Source organism: Tupaia chinensis, unplaced genomic scaffold (genome assembly GCF_000334495.1).
Source record: "Tupaia chinensis unplaced genomic scaffold, TupChi_1.0 Scaffold146687_1, whole genome shotgun sequence".
In the NCBI taxonomy this organism is placed as follows: domain Eukaryota; kingdom Metazoa; phylum Chordata; class Mammalia; order Scandentia; family Tupaiidae; genus Tupaia; species Tupaia belangeri.
Window position 1 is genome coordinate 4,489,279 of NW_006206544.1, and position 17,582 is coordinate 4,506,860.

Consider the following 17,582-nt stretch of genomic DNA (forward strand, 5'->3'; position numbering starts at 1 on the left):
CGCTAACTGCTGGTCCCCCACCCATCACATTTTACAAGTCACCAGGTCTGGTACTTGAACCACACATCAGCCTTAACCACCTTAACACTGGCTAGCCCATATGCTTTCCTATATTGTTACATTATAAATAATCATTCCACTTTAGTTCATTCTACTTCTGTTTTATGAGTGTTGTTCTTAAGATCCATACCTATATTCATTTATCATCTCAATGTTAGTTTCTTTCTTTCTTTCTTTCTTTTTTTTTTTTTTTTAAAGATTTTTGCCATGAGGCATATGTGTTCACAGGAGAGACTGAGAAGAAAGGTGTGAAATCACCTTTTGGGGGGATGGCCACACTGCAATCCCTTCTCCTCCTGGAATTCTGGGCCTACATGCACACACACCCAGCCTGAGTTTCAAGCCACAGGTCTGGGACTCTTAACTACAGTAAGCCATGTGGGAGTCCAGTACCATCATGCCACCTGTTAGCCACATGGAGTAGTGATTAAAGGAGTCAAATCCCCACATGGCTGACCTAGTTCCAGTCCGAGCACTGGCAGCTTGAAAAACACACCAGGTATGGGCGTGTGCATGCTCGAGCTCCCTGCAAAGTGGAAAGGCAAGAAAGGAGTTGTAGCATGGTGGGGTGCATGCTTTCTTTCTTTTTCCGTTTTTTCTCTCTGGTGAATGAATGCGCCCTCTTTTATTTGAAAATACATACATATATAAGTATGTACACTATTTTTTTTTTAAGATTTTAGCCATAGATCACGTGTGCTCTCCAAAAAGAGAACGAGTGGAGGGCAGGGATGACCACGCCACAGCCCCTTCTCCTCCATTCTTATCTTGGGCACATGCATGCATGAGCCTGCAGTGTTTTTCAAGCCACTGGGTCTAGGATTCAAACCATGGAGTCTTCCATGTGGGATCTAGCACCATAACCACCACACCACCTGCTGACCCCAAAAGCTTTCATTTTAACCCCTAACAAAATAAGTAATTTAGCGTGTATCACCTTCTCCAGTTCCTCTTTTGATATTATCTAGATGTACTTAAGTCTCAATTGTGAATATATGGAGTCATCAGGAAAGTCAAGATGTATTTATCTATGCAAAAATGCATAGAAATGGCCTAGTAATTATTTTGTTCATATAATATTGGTTTTTTGGTTTTGTTTTGAGAAGTTTCTGCCTTTGGGCTCATGCACTCACTGGGAAGAGAGTGACAGTGAGGAGGGAAGTGAGAAATCACCCCCTGGGGGGATGGCCATGCTGCAGTCCCTTCTCCATTCTCCTCCCAAGATCTTGGGCATGCGCGCACATGCACCCCGCCTGGTGTGAATCTCAAGCCACTGGGTATGGAATTTAAACTGCTGTCAGCCATGTGGGAGTCCAGCGACATAGCTGCTATGCCATCTGCTGGCCCCAAAATACTGGGATTTTTTTTTTTTTTTTTTTGAGAGCTTATAGGGCACGTACACTCGCCAGAAAGACAGAGAGAGAGAGAGACAAAAAGCGAGAAATCACCCCCCGGGTGGGATGACCATGCTGCGATCCCTTCTCTTCCATTCTTCTCTCAGGATCTTGGGCACGCATGCACACGCACCTGGCATGAGTTTAAGCCACCAAGTCCAGGACTCAAACCGTGATCAACTACATGGGAGTCCAGCAACATAGCCATTATGTCAACTGCTGTTCCCAGTATTGGGATATTTTTTAGGCACAGTTAACTTTTATGTGTAATTTGATCATCTTTTTCCCATAACAGCATCCTCCTAGATTTATTCTATCCTCTTTGAATTAATTAAGTTGATTATTCTCATTTATTTGCATGAATATATATCTCTTTATTTAGGATTTTACTCAGATTTTTCTTCCTTCATTTTTTATTTCTTTTTTGGGGGAGGCTCTTGCTATAGGGCGCGTACACTCGCCAGACAGACAGAGACAGAGAGACAGAAAGCAAGAAATCACCCCCCAGGGAGGATGGCCATGCCACAATCCCTTCTCCTCCATTCTCCTCTCGAGATCTTGGGCATGCACACACATGCGCCTGGCGTGAGTTTAAGCCACCGGGTCCAGGACTCGAACCACAGTCGACTACGTGGGAGTCCAGCGACATTGCCATTACGCTAATTGCTGGTCCCTTTTTTCTTCTTTTTTAATAGGTATGATTACCTATACCCTTTAGGGGCACATGTGTCCTCTGGTTAATTTTAAAAAGAAGAAAATAAATAAGATTAATCCTGTTTGTCTATTTTTGGGATTATTGCCTGTGCTTTAAGGGTCTTATTTTTGCCTGCTCCAGTATCTCCAAGAGTTTCCTCTGCATTATCCACCAGCAGTTTTATAGTTTTAAGTCTTAGGTTTAGATCTGTGATCCATTTTGAGTTGCATGCATTCACTAGAGACACAGAGAGAGACTGAGATAGAGGGAATGAGAAATCATTCCCTGGGGGTGGGGGTGGGGGGGATGGCTATGCCTCAGTCCCTTTTCCATTCTCCTCTAAAGATTTTGAGTATGTACACACATGTGCCCAGCTTGAGTTTCATGCCACTGGGTCTGAAACTTAAACTATGGGCAGCTATGTGGGAGTCTAGCTCCACAACTGCTATGCCACCTCCTGGCCCCAATTTTATAAAAGTTTTAAATAAAATATTTTTATATACTACATGTATACAAAATAGTTATAAGACATTTTATTTTATAAATTTTATTTTTATTTTTTAGGTTTTAATATAACTGCAGGAGTTGATGAAGAAACAGGATTTGTTTATGGAGGAAATCGCTTCAATTGTGGCACATGGATGGATAAAATGGGAGAAAGTGACAGAGCTAGAAACAGAGGAATCCCAGCTACTCCAAGGTAGTGTTCATTTTATAGTGCTTATATATATAATTAATTATACACTTTCTAGAAAACACATGCACGTGTAGTCTTCATATTCAGTCACTCAAAATCTGCCTCTCTCCTTCATAATGCTCTTCCACTCACCCCTTCCTCTCCCATTTTAAAGTACACATTCTTCTTGGTATCAATCATCAAATAAAGTTGTCTCTTCTCTTCTGGAAGTTCTTATAGGTTGATTCTCAATAAGCACCTCAAAAGGAAGTTTTATGATTCGTTATCCCAGTGCTTGAGAATTTTGTTTTGGGGAGTTTTTTTAGAGGGTTTTGCTGTAGGGCATGTGCGCTTGCCAAAAAGATAGAGAGAGACAGAGAGACAGAAAGTGAGAAATCATCCCCCGGGGGTATGGACATGCCACAATCCTTTCTCCTCTGTTCTCCTCTCAGGATCTTGGGCACACACGCACACATGCCCAGTGTGAGTTTAAGCCACCGGGTCCAGGACTCCAACCATGGTTGACTATGTGGGAGTTCAGTGACATATGCTAACTGCTGGTCCCAAAATTTGTATTTTTAATTTAGAGATGGATCTGCCGTGGAAATTGTGGGTCTGAGTAAATCTGCTGTTCGTTGGTTGCTGGAATTATCAAGAAAAAATATTTTCCCTTATCATGAAGTCACAATTAAAAGACATGGTAAGCTTTTCATTTTATTTACAAACAAAATTTGAATGTACTGTCTATATTCTTAACATATGTAATTGTCACTTGATTCAATTGGCTAATAATAGGAAATCCTTAAGATTAAGAGGAAAGAAAAATCATTAATTTGCTAGTATAAACATTATAGTAAATCTGGTTATTAGGCATAATTTTATAGCAACTGGGTTAGATAAATCAACATAGTTGTTGCCTTATTGTGCTTCTTTTTTTCCAGCATGGCTATGAGCCAGTTGCATTTTTGTGAACAATTTTGAAATCTTTACATCTCTTTTTCTTGAACAGATCTGTCCAATATAATGTGAGCCACATACATAATTTTAACTTTTCTAGTACCAACATTGTTTTTTAAACTTATGGTGAAATTAATTATTAAGATACTTTGTTCCATATGTTAAATATTTTCAACATATAATCAATATAAAATTATTCATGATGGACTGAGCTCCATAGTTTAGCAGTAATGTACTGCTCAAAAGAAGCCAGACCCCATATCCAAGCCCAGTTTGACTTCCTGGCCTGTTCAGCCTGAATGTACTCCAGGCACATGTGCAAATGCCCAAGGTCCAATGGGCTAGAAGATGAGACGAAGAGGATCGTGGCATACCAGACTCTGTAAAGCGTGCACCTCTCTCACTCTTTCTCCCTCTCTTCTCCCTCTCATGCATGCATACACGTACGCATGCGCTCCGTCATGAATAAAGAAAAATTTATCAGTAAGCCATTCTATATTCTTTTGAGGACTTACTAAATCTTTGAAATCCAGTGCATAGTTTATGTTTATAACATATGTCAATTCAGACTGCCATTCAGAAGCCTTTCTCCTCAGAAATGAATTCGATGGGGACCAGCAGTTAGCGTAATGGCTAAGTTGCCGGACCCCCACTTAGTCGACCGTGGTTTGTGTCTCGTACCCAGTGGCTTAAAACTTATGCCGGGCGCGTGTGCGTGCGTGCCCAAGATCCCGAGAGGAGAATGGAGGAGAGGGGATTGCGGTGTGACCATCCTCCCTGGGGGGTGATTTCTTGCTTTCTGTCTCTCTGTCTCTCTCTGTCTGTCTGGTGAGCGCATGCAAAAACCTCTCAAAAAAAAGAAAGAAAGAAAGAAATGAATTAGATGAATTTAAGTGCTTTCTTTGTTGAAGTTGTGACAATTTTTTGGAGGTAGTATACTTTATAGAAGTGACACTAGGAAATAGTCACTTCTAAGAGCTTTCCTAACTTTTTTTTTTTTCAAAAAGCGGATAATTTATTGCCTTCTAGCAGATAAAAATAAGTAAACTATGTTTTGTTCTTTGGCTATGTAAACTGACACTTGTTTTATTACTTTTCAGGAAAGGTTGTAAGAGTCTCCTATGATGAATGGAATAGAAAAATGCAGGACAACTTTGAAAAGCTGTTTCATGTTTCAGAAGACCCTTCAGATTTGAATGAAAAGCATCCGAATCTGGTTCACAAACGTGGCATATACAAAGATAGTTATGGAGCATCAAGTCCTTGGTGTGACTACCAGCTCAGGCCTAATTTTACCATAGCAATGGTTGTGGTGAGTGATCTGATCTGTTCTTTTTAAATTTCAAAAGATGTCATGGTAGGCTTACTGAGTTTGGAGTTTTTTGGTGGTTTTTTGTTTGTTTGTTTTTTACCAGAGGACATGCACACTCACCAGATAGAGAGCCAGAGAGGGAGAGGGAGAAAGCATCCCCCCAATTGGAGGTTGTTAGCCCCTACTGCTTTTTGCTCCATTACCTCTCCTCTCAGGATTTGGGGCATGCACACACATGCACTCTGTATGTCTTTCAAAACACCAAGGCCAAGACTCAAACCGTGTAGTTGGCAGTATGAGATCTTGCTCCCTTAACTACCAAGGCCAAGGGGCCAGCCTGGTTTATGTACTTCTTTATTCCCATTTGTGTTTAAATGCATTTGATTACCAAAAAGTATTTCATGTACTAGCTAGTTTTATATCTTCTTTTAAAATCCTTTTTGACATATAACATTTAGTATCAAAAAATAGAAAATAATGAATGATGACTAATGAAGTGTTTTCCAATTTTTTTCATTGTAACACACATAGAAAATATTCATACAACACAATGGGCTAAATGGATGAGGCTGATTGTGCAGATCCAGCTGCTTCAATTAGCCCAAGATCTACCCAGCTACCCTGATAACCAAATGCCTGCATTTTGGCAAACCTGTGCCAAAACCAGTGCCTCAGCACACGTGTTGGAAAGCTCTGAACCAGTGAACTGAAGAGGGTCGCTCAGATTCACATTCTGCTTTCTTTGTTATATTGCTGTAATTAGCTTGATCTAGCCAAGAATTCTCGACTTTCCTTTTTTTAAATCTCTGTTTAATCTAATAATAAACTCCAAAGGCAGTTAAATAGAGAAGACAGGTACTCTTCTATTCCTGCCTTGCTGTTTCCACATTGTCAAAAAGAGTAGTACACAATACTGGGGCCTGCAGATGGCATGGTGGTTAAGGACACTGGACTCCCACATGGCCAACTGAAGTTCAAGTCCTGGGTCTGGCGGCTTGCTTTCTCACTTTCCCTCTCTCTCTCTCACTCTGTCTCTCTCTGGTCAAATCAAAATAAATAAGTAAGATAAGTTTAAATAAAATAATTCTTTAAGAAAAGAATAATTCACAATACTATAAATTATAAAAGAATAAAAAACACGAAAGTACACAAAGGTAACTTTGGTTCATTGTGCATTTGAATTTATTTAACCATTAGAATAATGTACATTCTGGTTCAAGAGTGCTTTCTGCCCACCTTGTCCATATCAAAAGTAAATGTACTTATGCTACCAGAATACAGGTGTTGTGGGTTTTTGTTTTTGTGTTTTTTTAGAGGTTTTTGCTATAGGGTGCGTGCGCCCGCCCGACAGAGACAGAGAGACAGAAAGTGAGAAATCACCCCCCAGGGGGGATGGCCATGCCCAATCCCTTCTCCTCCATTCTTCTCTCGGGATCTTGGGCACGCACGCACACGCGCCCGGCGTGAGTTTTAACCCACCAGGTCCGGGATGCGAACCGCGGTCGACTATGTGGGAGTCCAGCAACATAGTCATTATGCTAACTGCTGGTCCCAAGTGTTGTGTTTTGTTATACTCCCAGAAGCAAAAAATGGGCACCAGATATACATAAAGGAAATTCTAATAAATCTCCTAAAGGATACATTAGATGAGTTTAAGTGCTTTCCATCTTTGTTGTAGCTATGGCAAATTTATTTTGGAGCTAGTATACTTTTTTTTTTTTTTTAAGAGATGGTTCCTATAGGGTGTGTGTGCTTGACAGAGAGACAGAAGTGGGAATTCACCCCGCAAGGGGGAATGGTCACACTGTAATCCCTTCTCCATTCTCCTCTCAGGATCTTGGACATGCATACATACGTGCCCATGAGTTTTAAGCTGCCGAGTCCAGGACTTGAACCATGGTCAGCTACATATAAGTCCAGCAACAAAACCATTACACTATCTGCTGGTCCCATGAGCTAGTATACTTTTTTGAAATGATGCTAGAATTTTCCTCACTTTTTTTTTTTTTTTTTAAGTTGCCAGAGGACACATGTGCTTACCTGAGGGAGAAAGGGACAGGGAGAAAGCACCCCTCACTGGGGCATGGTCACACCACAATTTCTTCTCTAGCATTTCTCCATCCCGTTGGGGTTTTGTGCTGCATGTACATGTACCTGGCATGTTTCTCAAGCATCAGCACTTGGACTACACAGGTGGCCATATGAAATCTAGCTCCCTTTACCACCAGACCACAGAGCTGGCCTGAGCTTTCCTAACCTTGAGGGCCAAGAACAGTACTTCCAAACTTCATAGGAATAGATCTGGTTAGGCTTCTGCACTCAATTTCTGACCCACTCTGTATTTTTAAATAATGTTTATTTTTCCAAGTTTATGAATAGTTTATGCGGGTGGAAACTAATTCCATGATCTTAAAAAGTTTGTGTATTTGTTTTGACATTCATCAGGCCCCCGAGCTCTTTACTACAGAAAAAGCATGGAAAGCTTTGGAGATTGCAGAAAAAAAATTGCTTGGCCCCCTGGGCATGAAAACTTTAGATCCAGAGTAAGTCAGAATGTGAATATTTCTTTAAAAGTGTGTATATTTGTTTTTGATAGTCATTAAGCCTCTGAGCTCTTTTCTGTGGAAAAGGCATGGAAAACTTTAAAGATAGCAGGAAAAAAAATTGCTTGGTCCCCATGGCTTGTAAACTTTAGATTTAGATTAAGTTGGAATATAAGTATTCAGAATTTTGTTGATACTATAGTTATTCAAATATTGTATTTAATCCAGAACACTGACATGAACCATAAATTTTTGCTTACTAATAGCATTCTAAAATTGCATTCAAACTTAGTTTTTAAAATAATTTTTATATCTTTGTTAAATATGAAAGTTCAAAATGCCTTTGACTTGTTCTATATTTAATAATCACCTAAAGAATTTTAAGTTTATAAAACGAATATGTCATGAATATTTTCTAATGTTTATTTAGATGACTGTTATGAACATTGGAAAGTATAGACATATATAAGGAAAAAGCAGAATTAAAAACCCTTCATCTAGAAATAAACATCACTATCATCTGGCATATTGCCCAGTCCGTTTGTGCATTTTTATAAGTTTGGACCGTACATGCACATGCCTAGAAGAACTTACATCAAAATTTTCAATTATTGGTTGTGTTTCTACACTTCTAATTCTATTCCTCAGAGGATTTTTTCTTTTTTTAATTGTTTCTCCTTGTAGTTCTTTTCAGATTACTACATAATAGATGTATGCTGCTGTTTTATGATTTTTAAATATTAGCTATTATTTGTTTGCCTCTCATGATGACAGATGAGGATTTAATCCTGTTCTCACTTCATCACTAATTCTCTCTATCCTTTTCAATGAGTTACACCACTTTTTTTTTTTTTTTTACTTGCTATAAAGCTTGCACACTCAGTGGAGAGATAGAGAAAGTGAGAAAACTGCCCAAGGGGGATGGTCATGCCACAGTCCCTTCTTCATTCTTCTCTCAGGATTTTGGGCATTTGGTCATACACCTGGCATATTCTCAAGCTGTCGAGTCCAAGACTCAAACTGCAGGTGTCCATGTGGGCCTGATCCCGCCTCCTTAACCACCACTCCTCTAGCTGACTCTACACCAGTCTTTTTACTTAAATAAATAATTACTTGTCTTCTTTTTTGATTATGTGTCTATGAAATATTATACTTATTCTTATCTATTTTTATTTTTTCTTGAGTTTCTAATGATGTTTTTCTTTTATTGTTTTCCTTTAAAGGTTAATTCCCATCATTGTTTTTTCCAAATCATAGGTAATAGGGTCCCACCTTTCCTACTTCACTGTCTACTCATTTCATTCTTGAGATATTAACTTTATATTTTAGGTTTCTGCCATAATGCATGTGCACTCACCAGGAAGAGACAGAGAAAAACAGAGAGAGGGAATCTATAATTAATAGAACTTTATCTTTAAAAAAAAAATGTGAGTAGAAAAGGGAGGAAAGAGGCAGACACAGAGAGTTGCATTGGTTCTGAATGTGGAGGGGCCTAGGGACTTTTAAAGGAAGTGGATTTAGAGTGGGGCAATTAAGGTGGTCCTGAGATAGCATGGCAGGTGAATAAAGCCTCATCTTTCCTGTTTACTAATTCAAATGTTCTATATATGTTTTAATTATTAGACTTACATTGGAGGCCTGGTGACATAGTTGACTTTAAACCAGCCAATATTTAGTGTCAGGTGACTCCGTATAGGCAAAAGTACCTGAACATTTTATATTTTTTATTTGCCAGCATTTGTTAATACAGATTCCCTAATATGTTATCAGACTTCTCTGAACTAAGTATGTACTTATTTAAGGTCAAGTAGGTGATGTACTAATGCTGAGCTTACTCTGTAGACTAGAAGACAAGATAATTTGGTTATACCTTTTACCTTCACTATTGAAATTTTTCTAATGCTTTTATTTAACTTAAGTTTCTGTCATTTTTCAGTGACATGGTTTACTGTGGAATTTATGACAATGCCTTAGACAATGACAACTACAATCTTGCTAAAGGTTTCAATTATCACCAAGGACCTGTAAGAAATTCATTTCTCTTCTCTGAGTTTTCAGTTTGTTTTTCAATAATTTTAGATACTCGTGACTCTATTTTTTCTTTTTCTTCTTCTCTTTTTTGTTATCATCTCTTTGAGGAGTGGCTGTGGCCCATTGGGTATTTCCTTCGTGCAAAATTATATTTTTCCAAACTGATGGGTCAGGAGACTCATGCAAAGACTATGGTTTTAGTTAAAAATGTTCTTTCCCGACATTATGTTCATCTTGAAAGGTAAGTCAGCAGAGGCAGGTAATTTCCATCGCTAATGTTAGTCAATTAGATGTTAGATAAATAACATTTCTCTAGAATTTATTTCTGTATTCTCTGACTGTCCCAGTGAAATTTGAATTTGAAACCTGTATTCTTTTTTTTTTTTTTTTTTTTTGGTGCTATAGGGTGCATGCATCACCAGAAAGACAGAAAGCAAGAAATCACTCCCCAGGAGGGATGGTCACACCACAGTTCCTTCTCCATTCTCCTTTCAGGATCTTGAGCTTGCATGCACATGTGCCCCGGCATGAGTTTAAGCTGCTAGGTCTAGGACTTGAACTGTGGTCGACTACATGGGAGTCCAGTGACATAGCCATTAAGCCATCTGCTGGTCCCGAATCCTATATTCTTTAACACAAAGTCTATGATATAATTTTCACTTTCCTTTCATCATTTGAGGCTGTTTTTTATTTTTAGTTGAGGACTTGGTATTGTATAACTTACAAATGTATAATTGTCTTTTATTTTTTAAATATAGCTGAAATTGGCCAGCAGGTGACATTGAGGCTAAGGCACTGGATCCCAGATGGCTGACTGAGTGGTTCAAGTCCTGGAGCCTGAGTTTAAAAATCACACTGGGCACATGTGCATACATGCCCAAAATCCCAAGAGGAGAAGGGATTGCAGCCTGGCCATGTGCCAAAAAGCACATAAGCTTGCCAAAGAGAGACAGAGAGAGGACAAAATACCTCCCAGCGAGGCATGGTCACATCACAATCCCATCTCCATTTCTCAGGATCTGGGGCACACACACACACACACACACATACACACAAATGGCATGTGTTTTGTTTTTTCTTGTTTTTTTTTTTTTTTGTGTGTGTGTGATTTGTTGTTGTTGTTGTTTTGTTTTTGCCATAGGGTGTGTGCCCTTGCCAGAGAGACAGAAAGAGAGAAAGTGAGAAATTGCCTTCCAAGCAGATGGTCATGCTGCAATCCCTTCTCCTGTCTCCTCTCAGGATTTTGGGCATGCACGCACACACACCAAGCATGATTTTGAACCCACAGGTCTGGAAAATTGAACTGCACAGCCAACCATGTGGGATCCAGCACCTTAACTTCCACTGGCCCATTTTTTCCATTTTTATTGTAAAGTATTTGATACTGGGATCAGCAGATGGCATAATGGTTATGTCGCTGGACTCCTACATGACTGACTGTGTTTCGAATCCTGGACCCGAAGGCCTGAAGCACACCAGGCACATGTGCATGCGTACCCAAAATCCTGAGAGGAGATTGGAGGAGAAGGGATTGCAGCATGGCCATCCCCTTGGGGGGTGATTTCTCACTTTCTGTCTCTCTGTCTCTCCAGCAAGAGCAAATACCCTATAGCAAAAATTTCTCCAAAGAAAGAAATAATAAACTATACTTACAAAAGAGTATATATAACATCACCATGAATTACGAATCATAATAAAACATATTCCCACAACCCAACTTTAAAAAGAAACATAATAGATTTCTATATATTTCTTAATTTCATATTTAAAGGATTGCATTGAAGTTAGGAATAAATTTGAGGAGCCAGCCTGTGGTTAAGTGAGCTGGATCCCACATGGCTGGCCACATGCTTTGAGCCCCAGACCTGGTGATTTAAGAAACATACCAGGAGTTTGTGCACGCACGCCCAAAACCCTGAAAGGAAGAAGAAGCGTGATCATGTCCTTTGGGGCCTGCTTTCTCTTTCTCCTTCTTCCCCATCTCTGGAGAATGCACACTCTTTGGCAAATGTTTTTTCAAATACCAATAGAATGAATTGAATATGTTAATAATGCTTCTTTGCAATAGTTAGACCTACAACCAATTATTTAACCTCAATCAATCTCTCTTACTTTTCTGTAAACAAGGATGATATGGTACCTAAATTAAAAACCTGCTCTAAGCATTAAATGAAACAATATATAAAGCACGTAGTATTAAAACATAAGTGCATTGGGGCCAGCAGATTGCATAATGGTTACATCACTGGACTCCCACGTAGTCGACTGCAATTCGAGTCCTGGACCTGGCTGCTTAAAACACACAGTAGGGTAGGGAAGACATGTGGCATGGTTGTTAAAGACTCTGGACTCCCACATGGCCAACTGTGGTTCAAGTCCTGGACCTGATGGCTTGCTTTCTCATCTCTCTCTCTCTCTTTCTCTCTTTCTCTGATCAAACTGGAAAATAATAGTAATAATGAATAAAGTTGAATAAAATAATAAAAAAAAAAAAAAAAAACCTCACGCTAGGTACGTATGCATGCATGCCCAAAATCCCAAAAGAAGACTGGAAAAGAAGGGATTGTAGCATGCCCATCCCCTGGGGGGTAATTTCTCGCTTTCTGTCTCTCTGAGAGCACACATGCCCTATAGCAAAAACCTCTCCAAAAAAAATAAGTGCATAATAAATGCTAAGATGATTATTCAGTAGAATGATAGATAAATTGCCTTTTTCCTAATCATAGTTCTCACTGTGTCTTCATTACTTCATGTAATATTTTAAAGAATTATTTGATTTTATTTATTATTATTTATTTATTTTCAATTGGCAATAGGGCACATGTACTCAGCAGAGAGAGAGAGAGAAAGTGAGAAAGCAAGCCACCAGGTCCAGGACTCAAACCACGGTCAACCATATGGGAGCCCAGGGTCCTAACCACCACAGCAACTCCTGGCCCCATTACTTCATGTAATTTTATAATTTTACTAAGATCACACATAATAAATCTACATAATTATAATTGGAATCTAATAAACTTATTCTAAATAGAATAAATTAACACAGGAGTAAAACACTATGCTCTTCAAAGCTGACCCACATGGAAAGGTTGCTGGTTTGTGTCGAGAGACCTTCCTGCGTACACTCGGCATTTATGTGCCATAATCCAGACTGGCTGAGGCTGGGGCAGCTCACAGATCAAGACCCTATTGAGCATGCTATATCTCTCTCTCTCTCGCTCCCTCTGTCTCTTTCTCACTTACTCATGGGATAAGTAAACATTTAAAACTAAGCATGAGAAGGTTATTTGTCTGTCTCTGTTTATATATTGCTTGGAATAATGATTTCTAAGTTTTTAATATATAAAGGAACTTCTTTATATTTGACAGTTTTAAATCTCCAAGATGGAATATCAAAGAATATTTTAACCTAAATTTTTATGTGTTTCTTTAAGATACTCTGTTTTATTTTATATTAATAGTAAATGAAAATATATGATTGTTTTGCATACTTAAAGGCAAACATTACCAGGTCTTACCTATTTTGCCAATGTGTTAAACATTGTATCATAAAAAATCTCTTCTTTCTTTCAGATCCCCTTGGAAAGGACTTCCAGAACTGACCAATGAGAACGGCCAGTATTGTCCTTTCAGTTGTGAGACACAAGCCTGGTCAATCGCTACTATTCTTGAGACACTGTATGATTTATAATTGATTTGTGGATGTTATACCTTGTGTGCAATTACTTATGGAATGCAAGGTCATAATATAATGTAAATGCTTTATATATACAGGCTCAACTCATTTAAAAAATCATATCTATATAATAATGATGCCCAATGAGATGAGATTATAAAAGCAATAAAAGCATCTTTAAAAATAAATGTACAGAGATAGCTTTCAACTTGAATCAGAAAGAAAAATTATTGTTACCAATGGGATGCCTTTCTTTTGAATTCAGTAAGCTTCAAATGCCTAGAAATCCTATAATCTTCCACATGTACATAAGTGAAAATATAATAACTGCAATCGCATTACCCACAGTTTTGCTTTCCATGATTTCAGTTATCCTCAGTCAACTGCCATCCGAAAATATTCAATGTAAAATTTTAAAATGAAGAATTGGTAAGTTTTAAATTACATAACACTTTGAGTGGCATGATGAAAGCCTGCACCATCTCGAATCAGCCCTTTGTCCAGCTCTCCATGCTGCCTGTACCAACACCTGTCAGTCACGTAGTAGCTGTCTCAGTTATCAGATGGATAGTCAGAGCTTAGGACCAGTGCTTGTGTTCAAGTTACCCTTGTTTTATTTAATAATGGCCCCAAGCACAAGAGTAGCGCTGATGACATATCATTGTAATTGTTCTCCTTTATTATTAGTTACTGTAGTTAATCTCTTTCTGTGCCTAATTCATGAATTAAACTTTATCGTAGGTACATGTGCATTGCAAAAAACACACTATACGTATAGTTCAGTAATATCCCTGCTGTCAGGCACTCACTGGGGATGACGGAAAACAGCTGTAATAAAATAAATGGAAAATTGTCTTTAAATTATGGTATGTATTACCTTCAGTCACAATCCATAGTAAATAGACCGTGGTTCATTCATGTTCTCGCTGTTTACTGTAATAGTCTACAGACCTTCCACAGTGCGTTCAATACATAGTGTTCAAGGATGGAAGTTTCCGCCTACAACTTATGTTCATAGATGGAGCACAGATGTTCAAAATGTGTTTTTATGTTTTTTTTCCCATAGGTACAGTAGAATTTTTTTAATATAATGAATGCCAGCAGGATATATAACACCATTTACTTGTGCTAATAATGCATAGGATACATGAAAGAAATGCAAAGCATTAAGGAATGTATTTCCTAAAAATTATTTTGTTAAATTAGCTTTTAGTTCCAGTTTCTTATTACGAGATAGTTTACATTTTCAAAATGGAAATTGTGGACATATTTATAAGCACTTTAAAGAAAAAATATTTTATTGATTTTCTACAATCTAACAATTATCCTCCATTTGTGTGCTGGAATCTATTGGTAGATCACAGTACATACCAGTTTCCTGTTAACCAAAACTTAAATTGACAAGTTAGGATTGAGAACAATCTTGGTTTAATGAGACTAGGCATAAATCCAGTAGTTAGCTTGAATCCAGTAAGTTAATTTGACAAGGTTTTTTTTAATGTTATTTTACAGTACTTTAAATCTGAAAAAAATCATAAAAAGAAAAGGTTTTAACATTTATATGAGTTAACATTTTTGAATAGTACTTATTTCTTAAATGGAATTTTTTTACTGACGTACTATGTATTTGTCTTAAAAAACAAAATCAAAAAAGTTTAGATTATTGTACTTTGAGTTGGAAGAAACTAGTTGCAAAAGTTCATTACTATCTGTTATTACTTAGTGATATATTGATAGTTAATAAAATAATGATGCAGTAGCACTCCTTTCAGAGGTCACCAGCAACTTTAAATATGATTAAAATATAAAAATAGGGAAGAAAAATAAGCATTCTAAAGCTTCTGTGTAGCAAAAACAGAGTCAGATGTCAAATACCCATTCTTGAAGCCCATTCAGTTTACTATAAGATTACCTGCTCCCCCTTCTTCAAAGCTGACCCTCTTAGAAATAGTTTTATTAATAACTAGCTTAGTTTTCTGGCTTCCCAACCTAAAGTAGTTGTGACTGTAATCTGACCACTATCTGTTAGCACAAGAGCTTCCAAATTGATCTTCCTTCAGTTTCTTCCTTGCTCAACACACAGCCCTCCCTAAAGTGCAGGTAAAAGGAATGCCTTACCTTGAGAGAACCATAGTTCATCAAAGGCTTATGTCATTACTTAGCTCTACTCCAGCTTCTATATTAAAGGAGATAAGGGTAACAGCAAATGGGCGTATTTAACCAAAGCAAGAAGTAATCTCTGACGATTAAGTGTGACCAAAAAGTAAATAAATAACAAGTTGACAATTTTTAAAATATAGCCATACTGGGTTATTTATAATAGTGCCGATACTCACCTCAGTAAACATCTAGGATATCATGCTCCACTAGAAAACTAAGCGGTTCATATTGCCAATGAAGAATATTAAATAAGACAACATTGTTATACTATGCATGGTCTATTTCGAAGTTCAAGGAGGCATGTTTCACAGTTTTCCAACCATGGTAATTAAAATGCAGTTTTAGACTTTACAAGGGTAAATATCACTTGAATGCTTCGTTTCTGATGCCAGAGAAGATCTGTCACGTTTCAACAAGGTCTGGGCCTTGGTTTTTCACTAATCCAGATCAGTCATACTCTCACGTGAGAAGTACACTTGCCATTTAACCAGAATGCTGTGATATTTTATACGTTTTCAAAGATTAAGTGAGGAGACAAGCCTATCATTATGAATATTGGAACATGTGAATCGTATCCAATTCTGATATGTCTTAAACCGCTCTGTCTAGTGGCAGATGTCACTTTCATGTCTGTACAACAAAAAAATAAAAATCTTTTCCAAAGGGCTGTATTTTGCTTTCATTCCAGCATTTGACAATTAATTTGCCAAGGATGACCACTGCCATTTATTCATTGCTCGCTTACTTCAGGTGCTTACCTTTTTGTAGACAACCACAGACACACAGAAAGGAGGAAGAACTTCAAACTACATGGGGTTTTTTTGTTGTTTTGTTTTTGTTTTTGCTTTTTTTTTTTTTTTTTTTTAGTTTATGAGAGGGATGTGTGCTTACAAGAGACAGAAAGTACCACCATAGGGAATGGTCTCTTCCCCACCATTTCTCCCTATTTTCAGGATATTGGACATTGGGTACACACATATAAGTGCCCAGTATGTTTTTCAAGTTCCCAGTCCAAGACTCAAACCCTGCGATCAGCCATGTAGGATCTAGCTGCCTTCACCACCATGCCATAGATTAGCCAGTTCCAGAAAGTGCCACCAGAGGGCAGTGTGCCTTCAACTCACTGTCACTCACGTCTGTACTGGCTGATACTGTGAGTTTCTTCCAGTAGAGCCAACTCTTGGCCTAATTTGGGATGTTACCAGCCGAAATCGGGGTGTGTATGTTTGCTTCAAATGTCATAGTAAACTTAACTTTATAGTAATTTTAACCCTAAAATAAATTATACAATAAGATATGGATTTTTCCCGCAGAAATGAAACTTTGAGCTATAGGCACTCTGTAAATCGCAGGTAATCTATGAATAGCAAGCTATCTTCTTTGGCTGAGATTTAAGTTACTTGTTCCCCTGACCCCTCACCACCACTCACACCACCACCACGACTTCTCATGGAAAAATCAGTTTGAGTACCTATTTGAAACTTGGACTGGGTCCTGCTTGCACAAATTATCAACACTTACCAATTAGTCTCAAACTGATTAACTGAGATTTAAAAAAAAAAAAAAAAAATCTGTTCATTGGGCTAGCCCATGGCCTGGAGGTTAAGAGAGCCAGATTCCACATGGTCGGCCATGCAGTGTGAATCCCAGCCCTAGCGACTTGAAAAACATACAGGGCATTGCATGCATGCTCCAAATCCCAACAGCATGGAGAAATACAGGAGAAGCAATGATGGTAGGACCATGCCCTGCTTGAGGGTTCTTTCTCCCTCTTCCACTCTCCTCCTCTGGCAAACACACACACCCTCTGGCAATGAAAAGAATTGCTTGTCTCCCAGAAATTGAAGTTTCCTGAGTTTGTTCATAACTCCACAGGGAAAAACATTTACCGTTCAGCTTATTGAAACACCCTCTACTTGCAAAACAACCCTCCCTGTAAATCACTTTACCTGCCTCTTGTTTATCCCTCTCTCTGAAACTCGATGATACAGTCTTACCTTTGGATCTGAGTGCTTTCCCATTGCTGTAGCCTGAATAAAATGATTGCCGTGGCCCAGCTGCAGCAGTGCCATAGTGGTC

General features: G+C 38.3%; 1 protein-coding gene across 1 annotated transcript in view; it reads left to right on the forward strand.

Annotated features, from left to right (window-relative positions):
* Positions 1–15,704, forward strand: part of AGL (amylo-alpha-1,6-glucosidase and 4-alpha-glucanotransferase) — a 75,824-nt gene extending 60,120 nt beyond the window's left edge. Inside the window, 7 exon segments of the mRNA XM_006169022.3 lie at positions 2,713–2,848; positions 3,412–3,524; positions 4,882–5,093; positions 7,539–7,636; positions 9,573–9,660; positions 9,775–9,908; positions 13,241–15,704. Of these exon segments, the coding sequence (XP_006169084.2) occupies positions 2,713–2,848; positions 3,412–3,524; positions 4,882–5,093; positions 7,539–7,636; positions 9,573–9,660; positions 9,775–9,908; positions 13,241–13,358 (899 nt within the window). The 3' untranslated portion in view covers positions 13,359–15,704.
* The last annotated feature ends 1,878 nt before the right edge of the window (positions 15,705–17,582 follow it).